The sequence below is a fragment of the Vigna umbellata genome, chromosome 6 (assembly GCF_029865625.1).
Source record: "Vigna umbellata cultivar VRB3 chromosome 6, Vumbellata_1.0, whole genome shotgun sequence".
In the NCBI taxonomy this organism is placed as follows: Eukaryota; Viridiplantae; Streptophyta; class Magnoliopsida; order Fabales; family Fabaceae; genus Vigna; species Vigna umbellata.
The window spans coordinates 13,697,727-13,712,707 of NC_142170.1; the positions used below are offsets into that span (position 1 = coordinate 13,697,727).

The 14,981-nt window shown below is 34.0% G+C and overlaps 4 protein-coding genes across 5 annotated transcripts; 2 read left to right on the forward strand and 2 right to left on the reverse strand.

Moving 5' to 3' along the window:
* Positions 1-21: 21 nt before the first annotated feature.
* On the reverse strand, positions 22-2,716 carry LOC124843859 (SMAD/FHA domain-containing protein). Of its 2 annotated transcripts, none has more exons than XM_088092436.1 (3): positions 2,275-2,716; positions 1,371-1,877; positions 22-946 (listed from the first exon to the last, which is right to left on the reverse strand). In XM_088092436.1, the coding sequence occupies exons 1-2, from the start codon at positions 2,666-2,668 to the stop codon at positions 1,378-1,380; spliced, it is 894 nt and encodes a 297-aa protein (XP_087948562.1). In that variant the 5' UTR covers positions 2,669-2,716; the 3' UTR covers positions 22-946; positions 1,371-1,377. The 2 variants fall into 2 exon arrangements, with proteins under 2 accessions (XP_087948562.1, XP_047176653.2); XM_047320697.2 differs by having other exon boundaries at positions 22-1,061; positions 2,275-2,715.
* A 435-nt stretch (positions 2,717-3,151) lies between these two features.
* Positions 3,152-6,248, forward strand: GLYR2 (glyoxylate reductase 2). The gene is made up of 12 exons (XM_047320707.2): positions 3,152-3,313; positions 3,378-3,459; positions 3,584-3,649; positions 3,807-3,882; positions 3,957-4,012; positions 4,307-4,391; positions 4,561-4,621; positions 4,943-4,995; positions 5,083-5,153; positions 5,252-5,324; positions 5,800-5,904; positions 5,992-6,248. The coding sequence occupies exons 1-12, from the start codon at positions 3,232-3,234 to the stop codon at positions 6,160-6,162; spliced, it is 981 nt and encodes a 326-aa protein (XP_047176663.1). The 5' UTR covers positions 3,152-3,231; the 3' UTR covers positions 6,163-6,248.
* A 2,667-nt stretch (positions 6,249-8,915) lies between these two features.
* Positions 8,916-10,580, forward strand: LOC124843825 (nucleosome assembly protein 1;4-like). The gene is made up of 6 exons (XM_088092975.1): positions 8,916-9,019; positions 9,186-9,323; positions 9,416-9,603; positions 9,688-9,877; positions 9,967-9,998; positions 10,257-10,580. The coding sequence occupies exons 1-6, from the start codon at positions 8,921-8,923 to the stop codon at positions 10,357-10,359; spliced, it is 750 nt and encodes a 249-aa protein (XP_087949101.1). The 5' UTR covers positions 8,916-8,920; the 3' UTR covers positions 10,360-10,580.
* Positions 10,581-11,456: 876 nt separating this feature from the next.
* Positions 11,457-14,695, reverse strand: LOC124843857 (beta-fructofuranosidase, cell wall isozyme-like). The gene is made up of 7 exons (XM_047320694.2): positions 14,476-14,695; positions 14,323-14,331; positions 13,208-14,076; positions 12,965-13,123; positions 12,235-12,470; positions 12,014-12,104; positions 11,457-11,868 (listed from the first exon to the last, which is right to left on the reverse strand). Exons 1-7 carry the CDS (start codon positions 14,648-14,650, stop codon positions 11,689-11,691), a joined length of 1,719 nt encoding a protein of 572 aa, XP_047176650.2. The 5' UTR covers positions 14,651-14,695; the 3' UTR covers positions 11,457-11,688.
* Positions 14,696-14,981: the final 286 nt, after the last annotated feature.

The window sequence follows — 14,981 nt, forward strand, 5'->3', positions numbered from 1 at the left end:
AAAAATATCATTACCAGTATAAACAACTAAAAATAAGTTAATGGATAATCCATAGATGAGTTTTCATTCTCTTAAATAAGAAAACAGGTACAATTCTACAGTACACTAAACTCAGAGTGCACTTTTCTTCAACTTTTCATTACAGATTGAAGAACTTCACAAAGGTTAAGTAATTGTGTTTTTACCTTTATCTCTACAATTTCAATATACTGAAAAAGAAGAAGAAATAAAATAAAAGAAAACTCCACTTCTGAAGGGAAAATATTTGTTCCAAATTAAACCTGTAATGTAATGTTCTTAATCTTCTTACAATTTTTGAATATGAAATTCTGAAACTGTATCATTGTTATGGACACAACTTGAACCGATGAGAAGGATGGCCCCATGAATGAGTCAAATGCTAAAAAATAACAGAATTCACATTCTCACATAATTTTTGGATTTGGGTGAGATCTGACCGTTTCTTTTAGGATTTCTTTCCTGTTTCACTAAGTTGAACTCATTCATGGGTTCATCCTCTTCATTAGCCAAGTTGTGTCCATAACAATAATGCAGCTCCAGAACTACATATCCAAACACTGTAAGAAGGATTAAGAACATTTGGATCACAGGTTTTAGTTTGAAACAAACATTTTTTTCAGCAGTGGAGTTTTCTTGGATTTTATTTCTGTTTTTCTTTTAGTATACTGAAATTGTGGTGATAAAGGTAAAAACACAATTACTTAATTATATATTAAACAAAAGTTGGACTCATTCATGAGTCCATCCTCTTTTTCAGCCCAAGTTGTGTCCATATCATGAATCTGGTTCAGTCACCTTCTGCTTGCTCTTCACTGGACCTAACATGGCAAGAAGTACATACATGGCACTATATATTATCTTCAGGACAGAGTTGGTGTTGAATTTGGCCACAATCAGTAGCTTCTTCAAGGCTCCAATTGCAGTCCTTCATAGATCAGTGGGGTGGATCAGGTGCTATTTGATGGAACAGATCAAGCATGGCATAATGATCGGTATCATAACACAGCTTCATGTTTTGGTGTGGATTTGTTTCATTTTGACTGATACACACACATAAAAGATAAGAAACTTCATCTTAATTAATAACAAAAGCCCTTGAACATAAATTATGATTCTTGAAGACCAACTTCATAAATTGTTTAACAAGTTCCAACTTAACCTGTTTGTGTCTTTTTGGCAGACCATACGTTTCAATTAGAAGGGTGATGTGCTATGCACCATTTGGCAGAAAATATACAAGTTTTATGCTTAAAAAGAAGAAATTAAAAAAATATATACATAATTTTATATTTATAAAATAACTTTAGCTTATAAACTAAATTTGAAAATGAATATGATAAAATGCTAACCTTGGCTTTAATCATCTAATTCATCATCATCATCTTCAAACTCTTCCTCTTCTTCTTCTTCATCTTCCCCCTCCTTATCATCATCATCTTTATCAGCAACAATGAATCCACTCAGTGTCTCATCATCATCATCATCATCTTCTTCTTCTTCTTCATCTTCTTCATCAGTAGCTGTTTTCTTTCCTTTAGAATTTTTACTAGCTTTGGTATCTTTGTTACCTCCTTTATCATCTTTTGACCTTGTGGAGTACCTGGGCAGCTTCTTCTTCCGCATACTGACAACAACGCCCTTATCATCGTCACTTTCACCAGTCCACTCATCATCTTCGTTTACCTTACCCAGTTTTCGTTTCCCCCTCATTCTCTTCCTCTTCTTCTCACTATCATCTTCCTCATCTTCGCTATCCTTTCTATGTTCCTCAAGGAACCACTCCCAATTCTTCGCGTTCCGAATCATCCCCTTAGGATAGTTGTCAAACTCGTGCCCCATCACAAGAAAACCAAGCTCTGCATTTTCAAAATCACAACATAATAGAACTTTAGTTTCCAATAAAAAAATGGTAGGTTTAACTTAGATGATTGTTACTGAAAAAGTCTACAAAAAAATAAAATAACATCCTACTCATGAAAACCACTCTCTCTAGTACCCCTTTTTTCTAACATGGTTAAAATTTAGTGAAAATTAGAGATTCAATAAAAAAGATGTTTTCTTTATCAAATTTCTCCAACAAGACTCGTTGTATTCAGAAGAATGCTTAGGAGTGACACAGGACATTACACAACCTTCCACCGAAAAAAAAGTATAAACATTTCAGCACAAGCAACAACCAAATTCACATGAGAAATGGAGCCGAAAGAAACAAAATTGAAAGAGGATGTTAAGAACAAGGAAAGGCAGTGATACCTTTAACGGGATCGATTTCCGAAATGTTAATTTCGTCAAGGTTAAGCTGAGGAAGAGGTTGCTTGTTCCTGAGAGTGAAGGAGTACCAGAGAGGTGCGTTGGGAGAGAAACAGAAACGGTCTCCGGGTTGCAAGTGACCCTTCTCGAACTTTCTGAAGAACCGAAGCGTTTCTCCGTCGTACACCCAAAAGGGGTTCTTCCCCATCACTTCGAACGAAACCCTTGCATTAGCATCAGCAACCACTGAGTCTGAATGGTGGAGTTTGAAACACACGTGGCGACGAGAAACTGTGCGGTCGTGAGTGCTGAATCCACAACCTCGTCCAAACACAGTTTTCTCATCATTTTCCAGTGCCAATTTGGAACCATCTTCACCCTCCACTTCCACCTGCATGCTTAGATTTTCTTCAGCCCACAAAAATCCCTCCTTTTCTTTTATGCTTTCAGTTAACAGTACAAAATCAAATACAAAACAACTACCATTCGAAATTCCATGTATACCCTCCATTTCCTTTGTCTAAATTAATCATTTTTCAACAAATCAAATGGAGATATATTTATCAAAATTAAATTGTAATGTGTAAAGATGAAATTAGTAATCTTTTATCTGTAGTTACAAGTTACATCATGGTATACACTTTGTCGTTCCACAATGAATCAGTTTTAGTCATTTATTAATATAAGTTGGTTGATATTCGTTTATTTTTCAACAAAGTATTAATCTTTTCTTGTAATTTTCCTCAAAATAATAATTTTTTCCGACCAAAATCATGCATTTATTAAAGGATGAAATTATTTCAAAAAAGTTATTTTGAAAAATCATGTAAGAGTTATGAGAAGAGAAGGGGTAAAAGGGAAAAAGGAACAATAACTTGGCCTCCCTCTTATCTATAGTGGTAGTGTTGAGAGTGGGCACAAGTGTCGGGTGTGGTGTGGGATAAAGTGCGGTCTGTGCTGATGTGTTCCACGTTTTGTTCTTCCATTCCCCGTCACTTGAACCTTACATCCATGATGATCATGAAGCCGCGAGCTCAAGCTAGTAAGTGTTTTATCATCATCGTTTTCCCTTTCAATTTCCAGTGTCCCTACTCATACTGTTTCAGTAACGGAGCCACCGTCGCGGGTTGGTTTTTTGGGCATCGGAATCATGGGCTCCCCAATGGCCCATAATCTCCTTAAAGCTGGGTATGTTACTTTCCCAATGCAGTTCTCATGCTATATCCTTTTATTCCTGATTTGGTCTTCACCCTTCATCCATCCTTGTTTGTTTTTTGCACTTTTAATTAATTGGCATTTCTTCTTGTTGTAGGATTGATGTCACTATTTGGAATAGGACCAAGAGCAAGTGTGACCCTTTAATCAGCCTTGGAGCAAAGTGAGTTCTTTCATATTCAGATGCAGGATTGTAATGACGTACTTGTGTTTCTGTGGTCTGTGGGTGACACTTGCCTTTTTGAAAAGACTAATAAAGAGAAGAACTAAATTTGCCAATTCGATGTGTGTTTGAAAGCTTGTGTATTTGTTTTCTGCAGATATAAACCCTCTCCTGAAGAAGTAGCCGCATCTTGCGATGTCACCTTTGCCATGCTTGCTGATCCTCAAAGTGCAGTGCGTATAATTTGCTGTAGTTTTTTAAAGATTAGATTTTAGTGTCTAAGCTGGTTAACTCTGTTTCACATCAGTTGGATGTTGCTTGTGGGAAGCATGGAGCTGTGAATGGAATGGATTCAGGGAAAGGGTGATAGATTTTAATTTTGTTTATTGTATATTTCCATTTGACAGATAATGGCATTTGAAATCAATATTGACTCTTTTCTGCACTACATACAGACTGTTCCCCCCTTCATTCCTTAATCTTTTCATTGAAAATTTCTATATCTAATTTGATTATAGACTAACCATATTCCATAGTGACCGAGACATTGCATATCTTGGTTCACCATATGCCTGTTTAGTTGTTTACTTATTTAAAATGACAAAATGAGAGATAGATCTTAGTATTGAGGTTAATACCTTATCTATTTTCATTCAGATACGTGGATGTTTCAACTGTTGATGGGGACACTTCTAAATTGATTAGTGGGCACATCAAATCCACTGGAGCATTATTTTTGGAGGTGCAGTATTTTTATAGTTTTTAATCCGTACCTATTCTTTATGGCACATTCAGGGTGCTATGTAATTGAGATATGTGTGAATGCCTTGCTTGCTTTAGTTGAATAGTTAGATAAAAGATTTTGTAAGTTGTATTGTAACACCTACAATGCCATTTGTTTGTACCCACAGGCTCCAGTTTCAGGTTCAAAAAAGCCAGCAGAAGATGGGCAATTGATATTTCTTACAGCAGGTGAATATTACTATTCAACTACTAATAAATTAATTCAATTTGGCATGAGAAAATTGTTGGTAAATAGATATTTATTTTTTCATAAGAAATTTCGGGCTAATATGTGATATGTAAGTTGTAACACTTATTGCAATACAAGGTAGCTGCAGATATTTAAAATTATAAATTTATAGACAGGTCACATTCTAAAGATTTTTTTCCCTTTATAGCTCTCATTTGCATAATTAACACTGCATACCATTGTGAATGCATTCAGATTCTATTCTCATCAGAGTATTGAGCATTTACAGAATCTGAGGCAATGTATATAATATGTTTCAGGGGACAAACATCTTTATGATACAGTTGCTTCTCTCTTGGACATCATGGGGAAAGTATACATATCTGATTTTTAATTTAAAAAAAAAATCTATAATCTTCCTGGCAAAACAAATTCATGTATGTTTCACACTTCTATGCAGTCTAAATTTTATCTTGGCAATGTTGGAAATGGAGCTGCAATGAAACTCGTTGTCAATATGATCATGGGCAGGTCTTTTACAATTTATTTGGTTCTTTTCCTGTTACTCATCCTTTTGCACTAATGATTAAGTGACGCTATTTCTTTCTACATTTTCCAATGATCTATAGTATGATGGCATCCTTTTCTGAAGGCTTACTCCTCGGTGAGAAGGTTGGCCTTGATCCAGATGTACTGGTGCAGGTATTTGTCCATTTCTATGTCCATGAAATATAACCCACCTGATACGGTCAACAGAGTATTTTGCTGGTTTTCCTATTGGGGGAGACTGTTCTAAATAGATGACTACATTTGTTGATGACTACATGATTTTTTTCTACTAGGTTGTCCATGTTCACATTCGCTTTATTCCTAATCCTAGCAGAACTATTTGGCCAGAATCTGTCTTCCTTTGATGTTCATCTTCATTGTTATTTATGTAGGGAGGGTCAGAACACATAGGTTTCCACAATGGTAAGATATTTTCTGCTCTGCACTAAGTCCTTACGGATTTGTTTTTGGTACCACTCCAAAAGACCTCTTATAATTGGTGTCAGAACGGACAATATCTTATAAAAATGGAGACTTATGTGTGTTGACCCTCCCTACAGTTTATAAGAAAGTACTGTCCTGAGTACTTATAAAACTGTTGACCCTCTATGAAATGGCAATTTTGCAGGTAGTTTCACAGGGTGCCATTAGTGCTCCAATGTACTCAATCAAAGGTCCATCCATGATACAGTCACTTTACCCAACTGCATTCCCCCTAAAGCATCAGCAGAAGGTGTGTGAATGTTGACATTCCTCTTTCATAACTTTCAGACTTGATGACTTATATTTTGGCTGTCTCACACAAAATTAATGGTGACAGGATCTAAGACTAGCCCTGGGGTTAGCAGAGTCTGTTTCCCAACCCACTCCTATTGCAGCAGCTGCTAATGAGTTATATAAAGTTGCAAAATCCCATGGCCTTAGTGATCAGGACTTTTCAGCTGTCATTGAAGCATTAAAATCCAAATTTCAGCACTCAGAGACCAAGTGACTTTCTTACAAACATGTTGAAGTTGAACAGTGTAGCAAGTTAGGCAAATTGAATCAAGTATAGACTTCCACTGTGAGCCTTGCCCATTTAAATTCATTCCCCAAATGTATGATATATATATATATATATATATATATATATATATATATATTTGAATATTTCCAATGATCTAAATTTTTTGCTTAAAATTGTCTCAATAAACTTCTCTTAAAAATAGCACTCCAACTTCTTACTGAGATTAAAATATACTGGGCAAGTAATATGTGTGGTAGTATATATATAGTAGTTCTTGTTATCTGTGTATAAAAGAAGTAGGTTTCATTTACTGCAAAATGGTGAAAGACATAAAGTTGAAAGAATATAAGAACCCTGTATAACATTTCAAACTTCATGTATCTTAGTTTAAGGATACTTGATTGCACTGCAAAATGTGTCTTCAATCAATGCAGATATTTAGTTCCTTAATTCCTTCATATTGTAATTGTAACATAAAGAAATTAAAAAAAAAAAAAACTGATTTTCTCTTATTTTCTTAATATTCCTTATAAAAGAATTAATTTCTTCATTCTCAGGTTTCATGTCCTCCATTAAGTGAGCGTGGAGAGAAGATGAGGGAAGGAAGAAATAAACACCACTTCTTATAATGATTAATGGAATACTTCAATATCATTGGAACTTGTTTTAAATGGAATATTATTTTTTTTCTTCATTTTGAAGACCACGTGGTTGATATTATGAGAATTTAAAGGATAATTGAAATGAAACATAGAATACTTTTAAGATTATATTCTTAACAAGAGTTCATATAATTATTTTAAAAATGATTTTTGTAATGCATTTGCATGAAAAAAAAAATCACATTCTTCTGATAAATGGACTAAAAATATCTATAGTTACTTAAAATCTTGTATTTATATTTGTGAAATGTGTTATCCCAACCAAAGTTATCTAACGAGAGGATAATTTTATACTCTCTGGACAAAAATAGAGACTTTTATTCAAATTGAATCAAGATCCAACTCGTATAGATCTATAAATAATTTATATTATAATATGAAGTTATTTTAACTATAAGTATTGTTTAAAGTTATATCAAAATTTTATTTTAAAAATAAAACATTTATTATATAAATGTTATTTTTATCACGCTATGTTTATAAGCTGTTTTAACGAATAGGATTATTGAGGTTTCTTAATTTAATGAATCGGTATAACAAAAATATTAGCCGTTACTACCAACTTTCAACTACCAACTAGTTTAACTGTTTTGTAACTGAATTTTCTAACTTAAACCAAAATCTAAGTCCTATATTTGACGGCCAACTTCCACGGCACGTTCTTTGAACTCATTACAAGAGCCAAAAAGACACTTTTCTTTACAACTGCTTAACCACTTGCAAACAAATGAAAAGGCTATATATATAGAGATTTTAGAAAATATTCATTGTTTTGGTTCGTTCTCTCTTCTTTCTTTGCAGTCTTCCCTAACACTCATTCCTTCACCATGTCAGATAACTCCGACAATGCTTCTCCTGACTCCGACGGTATCTTGAAACTCTTTCCACCCTCTTCTTTCTCTTACTTATAACTGTCTGATTATTCTACTCTCTTTTTTCTGTTGTTGGAACGTAAATTTATGAACTTTTGAATTTCTGTGCAGTTCTTACTCCTAATGACGACAGTACTGATACAATGAAGGTAAGTTTTACCATGCAAGCATATATGTATTCTTGCGGGATGTATTCTTATATCTATAATACTGTCTGAAATGTACAATGCATTTTAAAAATTTACCCACGTCAAGATTTTAACTAATGTTTCTTAAAATCTTTTCTCTCACCCTTTTTCTTGATCTGTATGATAATATATAAACCTTTATCAACTTTAGCTTTTTTGTTAGTTCTTATTTCGTTAGGCAAGAATTGTAAGGTAATTAAGAAGAAAGAAAGAAAGAAGCTATCTTTTTACATAACTATTTCTCTCAAATAATTTTCTTTTTAATGATAAAAGAAACTTTGTCTACAATTGCCTTTTTTGACGATGGAAAAGAAACTCGATTACTTACTAAAATAGTTACCCTTTTTCAAATCAGGGAGACTTAACATGTTTTCAAATGTAAAAAAAATACAAAAAACTCAAACCCATAATCACAGACATGTTATAATATCCTGATCTTTCAATATGTTTTCCTCTTTCTTTTTGTGTGCTAATTTTTGTGTTAATATGACCATTTTTCAATAAGAATCTTTAACTTTGTACTAGCAAGTTTTGTCTATAGCTATACATGAAAACTTTGCCTAATACACGACCAGTTTATAACTGTTTAAATATGTTGAATTCAAGAAGTTACAAGAAATAATTCAGGGATTTAGCTATAACCCAGTTGACACTCTTTGTACAGGACAATTCCCCGCATTCAGCTGAGGAAAATGTGGGCATCCTGGACCAATTATCACCAAAAGTTAGGAATCGTGTGGAATATCTCATAGAAGTTCAGGTCTGATGTTGTTGTCATCTATTCAGTTGTTGTGATGTCAAGAATTGAAATGGTGGAAGTATTTTGTTAAAGAATATCCTCAAATCTCAGAGAATTAATAGTTTTAGATAATGTACCTCTTTGGTTATATTCAATTTCAAAACTCCGTAGCACTAGTCAATATTTATTTGTAAGAGAAAGTCTACTCCCATTACTCTTCATATTAGAAATTTCATTTTATGTTAGACAGAAGTGAAGTTCTGAATTCTGATTTCGTTCCAAATGCAGGAAGCCTTTGATAAGGTGCTGGATGAGTTATTTGAGGAGCTATCACGGTTGGAGGATAAATACGAGAAGCTATTTGCGCCAATTTACAGACAAGTATGTATGTTGCTCATTATTTGTAAGATATCTTACTGATTTATGAGATTTTGTGGTGAAAGAGGAGGATTTGTACTTTCTATGGATTTGATGGAATAATGATCACTCACCCTTACAATGGTAACATATTATCTTTTTGTATTTGATATGTTTTTGTTCATTACAGAGGTCTGAGGTTCTCTTGGGCATCAAAGAGGAAGAACTTTCAGATGAAGATGATCCAGAAAAAGCCATGAACAGAGTGTTTGGAATACCTAACTTCTGGCTAACTGTTATGAAGCGTAAAGATATACTGGCTGAATTGGTAAGGGAATTTATGTTCATATATATTCTACAGTTTCCGTTTGTTGAAAAGATTGTAGGATAATTATGTACTTTTCTTTTCCCTTTTTTCAGATCACTGAAGATGACGAGGGGGCCCTCCAATATCTTGAAGATATAAAGTCGTGTAGACTTGACGATTCTGGTGGCTTCATGCTGGAGTTTTTCTTTTCTTATTCTCCTTCTCCTTATTTCAAAAACTCTAAGCTAGAAAAAAAATATAAGATTGACAGGGATGGTCCCGTGTTAATAAAAGCCAGAGGGTAAGAAACATTTGTCAATTTGCAAGTGTTTATATCTATGTTTTCATTTTCTGCAGATTTGTTTTTAATATTTAAACATTGTAGGACGAAGATTAACTGGCATCCAGGAAAGTGCCTGACAAGAAAAGTTCTTCCGAAGATGGGAAGGAGAAGATCCAACGATGATAAGCCCCTCACAAACACAAGGAAAAGTTTCTTCAACTTTTTCAATCCTCCCCTTGACCATGATGATGATGATGATGAAGATGAAGATGTTGATGAAGATGATGTACCTGTACGTCTCTGATTTTAACTATCTATTATCTAATGGAAAGTTATCAAATGATGTTTACTGATCATTGCTTTTGATGCTTTCTTGGATAGATTGAATTGATCCGGAAGGATTACGACATTGGGTAAGTCACTTAATGATATTTCTTATTCTACTTTTGATCCAAGTGATGAAGACTCCTGGTTTATCCATTGGTTTTGATGGAAAAGACCTTTTTGAATGATTTGTTCTGTGATTTTGCATCTTTTTTTGACAGTAAAGTTGTTTATAGTACACCACATTTCGAATTCATGTCAGTAAAACAACAATTTTTTACATTTATGGAATGTTTATTACCACTTTTGTGTTATTGAGATTGATTTTTGTTCATGTGGAAGTGCAGTTGTGTAATTCGGGACGAAATCATTCCTTTTGCTGTGTCATGGTTCACGGGGGAGTTTAGAGACAAAGAGCTTTTTGTGAAATATATTAAGATGGCGAAGTGATGGGATGAAGAGGAAAATAGCAAAAGCAAAAGAGAATGCTATGAAAAAGGACACAATTTAGGGACATTCTGTTTCATTCTTGAACTATATTACTGTTCTTGGTAACAGTGTTTTGTTGGTGTAAACTGCAGATTGGTGGCACTTCCTTAGTGCAAGTGCCAGTGGTGTTTTTCTGTGTATAAATACTGTACACATGTGGGGGTTATTTCGGTCATTTTTGCTGCTTGGGTTTTCCTATATGATTGTCTTCTGAGAACATCTAAGTAAACTCAAAAATCATAATCAGTCTTATTCTACTTCTCACTTCTAATATTTTTTCTGTAAGTATTAATTATCTTCTTCTCTTTTTGATTTTATTCTAAATATTAATAAATAGTATTATTGACTAAATTATTTAGAAAAAAATAGTCAAAAATGAAAATAATATATTTTATGACTTTTTAACGTTCAAAATACACACAAAAAGTGAATATTTCATAACATATTTTGATAATAACAAATTTCTTGTAAAGAAATGACATGGACTTTACTTGTATTATAAATAATTGTGTTACAAAAGGGTTTGTGTTTAATTTTCTCTCCCATAGTTTTTTTCTATTTTCAATTTAAAATTTATAGTTCTGTAATTTTAAATTGTTAGTGAGATGAAGATGTTTGATCCTTGCATATCATAAGTAAGTACACTTGTTAATAATGTTTCAGTGATTCATCATTTTTTATTGTCAGCTTTACATAATTAATGTTCAGTTATATTTAGGTGATAATTTAACTCTAGTAATGACTAGATTAAAGCGTATTAATTAGTAAGAAAGAACTAGGTTATTAAATTGCTATATTTTGGTTGCACTGCCTTGTGTTTATGGAAATTAAAAAGAAAAAAGTGTTGCCACCTTCGTATTATTTCAATTATGTCTGCTTATGTTAAAGTTTCTCTCTTTCTTAATTTGATTATCTAGACAGCACATGACTACTGCAATAAAAAAGACATGTATTTGTTAAATCAGACAATTAAAAGGTTTTTTTATCCACAAATACAAGCTGTAAATAGATCTCTCTTTCTCTTTATTTTTCCTACTAAACCAACTTTATAACAGTCATGAGAAAAGTTTAAAACAATCTATTATTCTTGTTAAATACTGTAAGAGAAGAACACAATATTTGTTATATTACAGTGATGAAATCGCAAACACTGATAAAACGACAAACGATGATTCTGAATTTCCTACGGGGTCATGTGTGTTTGTTTTAAAACACACTTTTTAGTTCCTCCTACAAATGAATTGACTTTTCAATGGAACATAGAACTGTCATAAACACTTCTATTTAGTTTCAGTTGATTTTTGCTTTCTTCATGCTCCAAGCACTCAACTTTGTGATCTTGACAGAGGCAGTTCCATTGTTGAAAACATATAACCGTGCCTTGTCGTTGATTGCTATCGTGGGATACACTCTTGCTGTGATGCACGCTCTTCCTTCGCCTTCAAAACTTTCAACCACCGAGTGATCAATCTGTCAATGTCAAAAATAAATCTTACTTAGTTTGCTGTTTCAAATGAATCATTTGCTCTTATGATTGAAGAAAATCCAATCCACAAACATGCTTTTCGTAATAAACTTTGTGTGTATGGTTCCATGAATTACGTCATCAACTTACCAAAGTTCTTAGAGAGAGCTTCTCGCGAAGAGGGTCCACGTCCACAAAAGTTCCATAGGTTGTCTTGTCGTTATCGTTATTCAAAGAAGACCTGTCAAAGTATTAAATTTGCATAAATAAGAGAGAGAGGTTTTGGAGTATCTCAAGTTTGACTAGTAACAAAGTTTGATAAAAGAGAAAAAAAAATTGCACAGGGAAAGAGACAGAAGACAAGGACAAACCTGCTTTGGTCGCTGCACATGAGAACCAAATTTTTATTTTGGTATCTAAATATTCTAAACAACACTGCTGTGTACTCTTGCAAGCCACGAGAAGCAAAAACTAACAAACCAAAGGGTCCCAAACCACCTTTTACGTTTGCACCCTTTCGACCACACAGAACTTGAGGATCTTCCCAATGGTCCAATACTTCGGCCTTTTCAAACCCATTTACTTCAAATGCAATTTCAACGTCAGCCTGCCGCAAATAACCAGTTAGAACACCCACTTTCATACACAGATAACGTTGTCTCTTCATCTATATTATCAATATAATTTTGCCTTTATTCTGTTAGTCACCAGTGTAATTAATGATTGAAAAGCTTTCACGAGAATCTGCTACCATAATTAATAACTTTGAAAACTACGAAAATATCGCCTTATATGCAATAGAACATGAAGCATAATTAGTCTCTCAACCATAAATCAATATTTTACAGTAACTACTGTATACTATATATACTGAGTTTGATATTGAGTAATAGTATATTTAGATCGAATACGTGTAATCATTAAACTATTCCCTACGCAGATGTTTTAACTTAAAAAAAACTCCTTTGGCCTTATACATAATGCGGTTTACGTATTATAGAGTTGCACCAATATAAATGCAAGATTTAACATTTTGCAGATATAGAGTAATAGTGTGTATATTTCTCTGAAAAGATTGTTCTAACATGTAGTAAAAAGTACCTGTGCCGCAGTAACACCAGTGACTTGAAGAGTTTCACCACCATTGACCACTTTGGAGTGCCAGTGGACAGGGTTCACACGCAAGCTTTCAATTTCAACAACCGGCCATTGCACCAGCTGTTTCCCCGATTTATGAAGCCAAATGGTCCTTGGAATAGTCTGCAAATATATATTCAAATAAACCAATCCATAGAATTTAATTTAAGAATATAATAACAAATGAAGAAACTGAGTTCAGCTTACATGGATTCCGGACCATCCTTTCTTGATATCATCATCCTTAGTTGAGGATTCGTTAACCCAACCGAACAAAACCCTTCTGTTCTTTCCATCTTCAAAAATGGTTTTTGAGGCATAATACTTTCCATAGTCGTGTCTTAAAATGGGTTTACTATTCTCAAATCCGCTATCCGGAGTGAAGATATCCTTTGCAGAGTCATAAGTCCCAATCAGATAATGATCATGTTTGGTATCATCCAAGCTAACCTTGAGCACATGCCTAACATGATCACCATTCACTGATGTGTCAAGGCCAGTAGTCAATGGACTCTTATTCCGAACTGGATAGAAATCAGGGCACTCCCACATTCCAGTGCCTTCTGCTGAATGAAGGGGGTGGTCTGCTTGAACCCAGTTCACAAAGTTTTTGCTTTTGTACAGAATTGCCACACCCCTTGTGTGTACTTTGCTTCCAATCAACACCCTCCAGTACCCATCTTTGCCTTTCCAAGCAGTGGTGGGGTCCCTAAATGAGCTAGAATTTATCTGGTTAGCTTGAGTTGGGGCCATGAGAGGATTCTTGGGTGACTTAACCCATTCCCTTAATAAAGGGTCAGAGAAATTTTTGGGTATTGCTAGGTTTTGAACTTGGTGATTGTTAGGGTCAATTCCTGTGTATAAAATGGCTGGTTTGCCCCCTGGAAGGGTAGTTGCTGAGCCTGACCAACAACCGTTGATATCAGACTGCTGAGAAGGGTAGATGGCATGATCCAATGGAGTCCAATTAACTAAATCCTTTGATACTGAGTGGGCCCACACTATATTTCCCCAAACAGCACCTTTTGGATTGTATTGATAGAACAGATGATAAAGTCCTTTGTACCTCATTGGTGCTGCACAAAAACCCACGTACAACCATATCTTTAGCCATGAAAAAACACAGTATATTGTCGGACTATTACATGGTAACAACTTTCATGACTATACATCATGTTAATTTATTGGTTTTTATATTTGAAACGGATACAAAAAAATTATAAGAAAATTGTTACAAAAACATTTTTCTCTGTTATCCATAACATGCATGTTTTATACATATATAGAGCATAAACCAAGGTGTGAAAGAGAATAAAACTAACCATTAGGATCTGCAGAATATCCCCAGCACAGCATCAAATGACAAAAAAAGAAGCAAAATGAAAAGTAGTTAGAGATATAAAATATTGACCACAGCAAATTGATTTAAGGAAAGAGTGTTTCAGACTGTTTTATGTTGTAGGATTATATTGTACCGTTTATCCAATTCTTGGGAGGTTGAAAATGATAAGCAGTTCTGTAAGGTTGATGATCAGATGAGTGAGAAGAAAGAGTCTGAAGATTTCTGTAAACATGGTGGGAAGCTTCAATGGGAAGAACACCATTGCCATAGATGAGAAAGAATGACAAGAAAATTAGAGAGATGGCCATGGAGGCTTTCAATGTAATGCAGTGAAGTGAGGGGAACTTATGTTTCGTGCATCTTATATAGATTCGGATCTTCCACAATTTGGTAATCAGTGTTGCAGTTTGACTTTTAAAACTTCAAACAAAACACTGACAGTTGTACAAAACAATATATGATCACAAATAAATAAAAAAACTGAAAACGAGTCAGAAGGACTTTTGGACTGAATTGCATCTGGATCCTATTTGCATGGAAAAATCTGCTGGCTATTTTTGAAATTTTGCAAACGGGATATGACAGAAATCAGAGTCATTTGTAGGGTTCTTATTAAATATTTAGAAAGAAAATTCAAAG